The 8,028-nt window shown below is 43.8% G+C and overlaps 1 protein-coding gene across 1 annotated transcript; it reads right to left on the bottom strand.

Annotated features, from left to right (window-relative positions):
- Positions 1 to 529: 529 nt before the first annotated feature.
- Positions 530 to 853, bottom strand: LOC149220360 (uncharacterized). Its single transcript, XM_089387063.1, has one exon. The coding sequence runs from the start codon at positions 851 to 853 to the stop codon at positions 530 to 532; it is 324 nt and encodes a 107-aa protein (XP_089243189.1).
- Positions 854 to 8,028: the final 7,175 nt, after the last annotated feature.

The raw sequence follows: 8,028 nt of genomic DNA, 5'->3' as shown, positions 1-8,028 counted from the left end.
AATAATGTAAAGGAAGATCACGATAGTGGGCTTATATCTATCAACTCTAGAAAGATGTGGCATGAAGCTAGGGAGCCTTATGTTTTCCCTAAAAATTGCAACTAGGTGTGTTTTTACCCAGATGTTTTGGATGGGGATTGGTGGTTCGTATTAAGACACAAACCTAGATCAAAACAAAATTTTTGAGAACAACAATGTTATCATGCCAAGCGAGGAAGATAATCAAGGTGATGAAAACAGAGAGTGATATGTACTTGTGTTATTTCATCATTTATACTATTTTTTTTTTTTTTGACAGAAACGATTATATTGTATTTATATTCCTCCTGGCATAAATGCCAAATGTCTGAATACAATGAGGATGTCTAAATCCTGAAAAGTCTCACTTATGGAAGTGAGGATGTTATTATGGCTTGAGATCTTTTTCATAGCATGAAGATCTATAGATTCTATATCCGCTATTTTCCCCCACTTGGATATACAGACAAATTTTTTTAAGATCAAGCAGTAAAACATGGCGGACCGCGACTTAAGGGATGGATTCCCATGATTCTTTTCCTTCTTTCAGCTTGACCCCGGCGGAGAGGAGGGCTGCTTTATTTGCTTCGCTGTCCGCTTCTTTATTGTGGGCTCTCAAAACATGGTAGTAGTTCAGCTTCTGAAAAGCATTTTCAAGGGCCTTGATTCTGAAAATCATCCTGGCTAGTTTAAGATCTGCAGCAGGGGAGTTAGAGACCATTGCACTTATGATGATTTGAGAGTCTCCTATAATAGTTGCTTCCCTTATGTCTAGCTCCTTTAGGGTCTTGAGGCCTTGCAGGAGGGCCAAAGCCTCAGCTTGAGTGCTGGTCATGTGTCCAAGCCCCCAAGCGAATGAGTGAATTTTTTCTCCTGTTGAGTTTAGGACGACACCTCCAGCACCTGCTCTGCCCGGATTACCCTTAGCTGCTCCATCGAAAAAAGGGAGTACCTTGATTGTGATTTGAGCCAGTCTTGGAAGTCTGCTTCCGTTTTCCTTATTTGCCAATCTCTGAGAGGTGGTGCATTTCTGATTGCTGGGAGAAATTGTAATCCCAGGAAGGAGCCCCAAACGTTATCATGATCGGAGAGATTAGCATCATCGTTTATTTGGGACAGAAATTCCTTTATTTGGCACTTGATCTTAACTTCAATGATCTTATGGTGCTGTCTGACGTTCCTAAAGGTTCTTCTGTTGCGTTCTAGCCATAGCTGCCAGCAAATGACCTTTGGTAGAATGGCCCAAGCTGATTTGATTAACCGATTTTGAGGAGGAGGGCCAGGGTATTTGGATGCCCAGCTAGAGAAGAGATCAACCATGGAACACGGAAGCTGGAAGGAGGGATCCAAGGAATAGAGCAGGGCGCACCATATCTGCTTGGCGTAGCTGCAATCCAGGAATAGATGCACTGCTGATTCTTCACTATTGCTGCATAGGAGGCAGATGGAGGGGCTGTTATATCCCAGCTTCTGCACTCTGTCGAAGGTGAGGATTATACCATGACACAAGATCCACGCGAATGTATCTATTTTGGGCCAAGCCTGACAGCGCCAGATCGCTTGCCATGGCGCTGGGTTTAAGGGGACGTGCGATCTCTCACGGTGCTTGGCGTAGCCCTCGGCGACAGTGTAACCTTTAGTTTTCTTCCCCCATCCAATTACGTCTTGAATATTCTTGTTCATGGGCGCAAGACCGTGGAGGAGGCCTGTCATCGTGGCCCAGTCATCGACCAGGGATTCTGGCAGGTCCACTGTCTTCCAGCCTGTCCAATCGCTGTCTTTCCAGAGGGAGATATCCCAAAGAGTTTGTAACTTATTCCTTTCCATCCACTCCCGCAGCTCGCCCATTTGCACTCTGTCGCTGATCGGATCTGTGGACAGGATTTTATCAGTCCATATTTTTATTTTCTTGCCGTTACCCGGGATCCAGTAAAAGTGGTTTTTGATCAGGGAGGCGGCCTTATCATAAAGCTTGAGGAAAGGCGAATTAGGCAGGAGGATCACTCGGTCTAAGCAGCTAGAGCGAGAACCACGGAAGTATTTTTTTCTGAGAGCTGTTTGGGCCCAGCCAGGATTGGGCGCGACAACTCTCCAGATGACCTTTGCAGCCATTGCTACATTCAGGTGGCCTAAATTTTGAAATTAAGTCCCCCCTCCCACAGAGGCTTAGAAATAACTTCCCAACTGATGAGGGGAATTTTTCTTTCGTTCTGCTTTCCTCCTTTCCAGAAGAATCTCCGGATATGCTCATCCATTTTTTTTAGAATGATTTATGGAGCCAACATCCCTGCAAATTGAAAAATAGGAAGACTAGTGAGCATTGATTTGATAAGGACGGATTTGCCAGCATAGTTGAGCCAGGTGAAGCCCCAGGCCTGAATTTTTGATTGGAATTTTTCGAGCTGGGGTAGCCAATCTTTGCTTGAGATTCTTTTGTGGATAACCGGGAGGCCCAGATATTTGAAGGAGGTCCATGAAGCGGAGGCTGCGAATCCAAGGCACCTGGAGATAGCAGAGAGAAGTCTGGGCGAGGTATTCCAACTGTAAATGTGACACTTATTCTTGTTAACAACGCTGCCTGAGGCCATGCTGAATTCTTCTAGGGCAACTTTGAATTTGGAGGCGGAGGAGAGGGAGGCAACGCCCAGAAGCAAGGTGTCGTCTGTGAACAGAGCATGATTAATGTTCTTGACTCCTCTTGCTATACGCAGTCCCATTAGATATTGATCTTGCATTTTTTTGTCCAGCAGGAAGCTGAGAGCTGAGGCTTGAATGACAAATAGCAGAGGGGAGAGACGGCACCCCTGCCTGAGCCCTCTTAACGCTTTAAATAAGTTAGTGGCTCTTCCATTTACAAGTGAAGCAATCCATGGCTCCGAAACGCAAGCCCGGATCCAGTTAATGAAGTTTGATCCAAACCCAAACCTGTTCATAACTTTTAACAGAAAACTGTGATTTACACAGTCAAATGCATTTGATAAATCAAGTTTAATTACCATACCTTGCTCTTTTCGTTGAAGACTTGAGTGGATTGCCTCCTGAACAAGGGTGAAGTTGTCCACTATCTGCCTCCCTTGGTTGAAGCCTCCTTGGTTCTCCGGGATTATTTTGGGAAGGATGTGCTTCAATCGATTTGCTATGAATTTTGTGATTAGCTTATACCCAATGTTACATAGAGAGATCGGCCAGAATCTACTGAAATTGCTGGCACCTTTTTCCTTGGGAATAAGGGCCAAGAAGGCAGAATTTGTGCTTCCGCCTATTTTCTGGGAGTTTTGAGATTTTTGGATCATTTTGATCAGATCTTTTTCAATAATGGACCAGCATGTTTGGAGAAATGTGGCAGAGAAACCATCCGCCCCAGGGGCCTTGTCCGGCTCCATGTCATATAAGGCTTTTTTGACTTCATCTTTGGTTATTTTGGCCTCCAAGATTTCATTCATACCTGGAGAAATTGTAGCTGGGATCATGTATAATAGATCTGAAGCTTGATGCTGAACCTTTTCTTTGCTATATAGCTTTAGGAAGTGGGCGTGGACTGCCTTCTTTATGTCTGCAAACTCCTTGAAAGTTTCACTGTCCACCTTGATCTCGGAAATGGTGTTATGACATTTTCTGCTCTGCGCTTGTTTATGGAAAAAAGCAGTGTTTCTGTCCTCTGATTTGAGATAGAGGTTTCTAGATTTTAATCTCCAGTATTCCTCTTCAACAAGACATGCCTTATTATAGTGCTGTTGGAGGTAGGCTTCTTGGTCAAGCAGATCTTTGGTGACTGAAGTATCTTCCATATGAGATTGATGATTAACAAGGGTGGCTTTGATATTTTTTCTTTCTATATCAGGTTTGGGTAGATTTTTGGCCCAATGTTTTAGAGCTCTTTTTACCCTTCTGAGCTTTTCTTCCCATATGTAGAAGGGGGATCCTTTAATAGATTGGTTCCAGCATTCCTTAACTAGCTGCATGAAATCTGGTTCCTTGATCCAGATTGGGCTGAATCTGAAGGGAATAGGACCCAGATCAAGGTGAGCTAGTAATTCTAGCTTTATGGGTTTATGGTCCGAGATACTGTTAGGGAGAATGTGCATTCTTGGTTCTAATCCCAGCAACAAATAAGAGCTTTGAATGAAAAATCTATCTAATCTAGCAGCTATATGACCTGGGCCTATTCTTTTATTGGACCAAGAGTACTTACCGGAGGAGGGTTTGATGTCAAGCAAATCCCAGTCTTGCATGAGATCCTCCGCCCATTCTCTTGCCGGATCGCGAACAGCACTGCCACCTCTTTTTTCAGACGAGCTAAGGGTAAGGTTGAGATCTCTGGCAATGATAGTATTCTCCAGATTCATGAGATCTGCTTGAAGTCTTATCGACTCCCATCATGCTTTGTTTCCCCAGCGTTGACTGGAGAGTAGACATTAAAGATGCAATGGATTTCTTTAGTGTTCAGATTCTGTATTTTCAGCAGCAACCAGTGAGTGTTGCTGGCCTCACTGATGACTGCAAATTTGTTGTCGTTCCAAAGAGTACCAATACCTCCTGAGGCTCCCCTAGTGGAGACTGCTCTTGCTTCACTTTTGAACCAAAGTTTCTTGCTTATTTGCAGGAAGACTGAGTCTTCCAGCTTGGTCTCCTGGATGAGAAGTATGTCTGGGGTTTCTGTTCTTATCAGACTTCGCATGGCTTCTTCCTTGACCTTGCTCCCCATACCTCTGCAATTCCAAGAGATGATCTTCATTATTTATGTTTCTGATGGGCTCCCTTGGAGCCTTGAGGCTGGCTTTTCGACATCCTAGGCTTTGAGGCTAGCAATTTTTCCAGAGTGGGCTGGCTGCCTTGTAGTTTTTCCTTATACGTCTCCTCCTCTCTTTTTTCTCTGTCTGTTTTGCGGCCTCTCGTGGATCTTCTTACCGAGGCTTGGGACTCACCTATTTCTCCTTCCTCTTCTGAGTCATCTGTGATCTGCTCTTCTTCATTGTCTTCATCATTCTTACTTTTGGGATTTTCAGCATTTGTGTCTTTAATGGAGGCTGAAGGAGTGCCTTTGCTTGAAGAATCTGGGTTTTGTTTCCCAATCTCCTCTGTGGGTTCGGACTCCTTTTGGATCATTGCCTCCTGAGTTTTCTCTTGATGTGAACTGAGAGGATCAAACCTATTTCCTGAGGATGGAGAAGTATGTTGAACAGGTGGCTGTCCTTTGCTGCTAGGTCCTCCCGTCTTCCTAGATTTGTGGCACTTGGTTTGGTTCCATTCGTCCTCCTTTCCCTGCGTGGCCTCGGTGTTGGATGGGCAGCCTCTGGCGAAGTGACCATACACGTGGCATTTCTGACATTTGAAGGGCAACTGCTCATAGTCCAGCTTCTGCAGACGCGTCCAACTTTCGACGTTTATCGTAATGGCCTCAGGGAGCCCTACCTCCAGATCTACTTCTACGCAGATCCGGGCACAGTCGTATTGGTCCTTGTTGTTCGCTTGGTCAATAAATTTCCCCAGAGCATTTCCAATGTGACGCAGAGAGTCCCAATTCCAACAATGGACTGGGAGGTTCGGGAGTCTAACCCACACAGGGACTGCGATAGGAACATCGACTTCTGGATCAAAATCCGGGGTCCATTTGTTAAGGTACAGGCCCCGAGGACCCATAAAGTAGGGGTCGTTTTGGAAGATCAGATCTTTGTCTTCCTTTGCAGTGAATTCGAAGAGGAAGTAGCCTCTCCCCAGAAAGTAAGAGGTGACGTTTTCTCTGATCAGCGGCGCCCAGTTTCTGGAGACCCAGCTCTCCGTGGATTTGGGTGACGGCCAAAGCCTCGTAAATTGGCCGATGAGGGCTTGTTCGGACAGCGACAGAGCAACTTGCATCGGGGTTTCAGGTGGAAGGGAGATCGCTGGGATATCATCTAGATTTTTCACAAATTTCGAAGGTTCAGGGGTTTTCTTCTTAAGGAGCCCTGCCAGAAGCTGCATGAAGGCCTCCGAAGGCGAAAGGGGCGGAGGAGCAGATGGGGAACCCTAGGGGGAGCCCAGAGTCTCCATGATCTCAAGTATTATAGAGAAGCCAGACAGGATCCAGCCCAGAACTCCATAAAACAGCTCACCCTCAGGCTCAACCGGATCTGCCCTCAGGGTGGGAGCGTGCACAGGGGACGAGGCCTCCAAGTCCGATGGCCCGAATCTGCTCAATCTGCTGAGAGATACAGATCGCGCAGGGAGGCGGCCTGCGAGGGCCGAGGTAGCTCGTGTTATGAAACCAGCTCAAGAAAAGATAGAAAAGATAGATCAACGCCTTAGAATTCAGCCTCTTCGAGGGGGCAACCTCCTTTACATTACATAAATGAACAATTCTTGGATGATACAAATGAAAATACCTCCTTTCTATATATAGGAGTCTAAGGGGTCATAACATAATCAGAGCCGATAACAATAATAATGTAAGGGCACAATAATAACAATAGTGGGCTTCTATGGGGCACAATAGTAACAATATGGGCACTACATGGGTACATTAATATAATAAGTGGGTTATACTAATAACAATAAGGGGTTACACTAGTAGTATAGGGGCCTAACATGCCCCTCTCCTTCAAAAAGCGTTGTCCTCAACGCTTGAGTAGTTCTTGATGCTTCTGTATAAAATTCTTGTCCTCCCATGTGGAATATTCAGTGGGTAAGTTCTTCCACTTGATGAGATACTCTAAAATTGATCGATTTCGTAGCTGTTGGGTTCTTGTTTATGTGACTGCTCCAGGTTCCAATATGATTTTTCCTTCCTCTTTAATTTCTGGCAATATTGTTTGAATTGGGATCTTTTGCAACTTTTGAATAAGTGGCCATACTTCTTCGTCCTTCTTCCATTCATCCCTTGCTTCATTTATCCAATCTGGTTGGATAATATAAATAGCACAAAACAATGCTTCCACATCCTCATCCTTGAAGAGTCTTCCCATTCGGTAAGGTCGCCATTTTTTAAGTGCATGTAGTATTGCCAACATTTCCTTCTCATAAATAGCTTGCTTGAGATGTAGCAGTAAAAATACCCAATCACCTACATCAAAACATTTTTCACTATGATGTTGATCTACCTGTTGTTTCGTTTGATTTTGCACCGAAGTGGCGTTATCCTTTAAAAGTTGGAGAACTTGCTGTTGATGTTCGATGTGATCTTTCACTGCTTGAACCCTTTTCTTCTTGATATGTCCTTCTATCTCTAGAGTTTGAGGAGTGGTAATTTCTTCCAATCCTTTACAAGATATGGTCGGATTCATTTCTTGATGCTCGATGTGATCTTTCACTTCTTGAACATTTTTCTTCTTTATATGTCCTTCTATCTTGATAGTTTGAGGAGTGGTAATTTCGAACAATGAATTACAAGATATGGTTGGATTCATTTCTTCTTTCTTGATGTGATCTTTCACTTCTTGCACCTTTTTCTTCTTGATATGTCCTTCTATCTTGAGAGTTTGAGGAGTGGTAATTCTTGCCAACGCTTTACAATATATGGTCTGATTCATTTCTTCTTTCTCTGGGGTGGGGTCCTGGAGTATATCTTCTTCTTTTGTTGTTTCTTGATCCTTTTCTTCCTCCTCTTCATATTCTATGTAAAATAATTTCTTCTCAGCACACTTATGACCTTTAGTGCATTTGCTATCACAATTGTAACAAAGCCCTTTTTCTCTTTTTTCTTCCAATTGTTGTGGTGTAACCCTTGTAGGTTGTGGAAGGCTAGGAGAAACAACACTTCCATCTTTATAGTTGTGAGGGGTACACTTCCTGGATTCCATAATTTTTCTTTCCACTATGTCACAAAGCCCTTTTACTCTTTCCAATTATTGTGGTGTTTCTCTAAATAAGGTGTTGCTCTTTGTATCCTCATAATGTGCTATCATTTCCTCCGTGAAAATTGATCACGTAACAAGTTGTTTACGAGAACAAAGCCCTTCGTACCATAAAAATTGATCTGGTTCTAAATATGAAGATGCAATACATACCTTTTGTAACAGTTGTACACCATGTAGA

Source organism: Pinus tabuliformis, chromosome Q, assembly GCF_031772625.1.
Source record: "Pinus tabuliformis cultivar Carrire ecotype Pingquan chromosome Q, CPIR1, whole genome shotgun sequence".
In the NCBI taxonomy this organism is placed as follows: Eukaryota; Viridiplantae; Streptophyta; class Pinopsida; order Pinales; family Pinaceae; genus Pinus; species Pinus tabuliformis.
This window is presented reverse-complemented; position numbering and strand designations above follow the sequence as displayed.

What these genes read in the sequence shown, in the direction of transcription:
- LOC149220360 (XM_089387063.1), bottom strand. Translation starts at nt 853, where the DNA reads ATGACCAGCACTCAAGCTGAGGCTTTGGCCCTCCTGCAAGGCCTCAAG.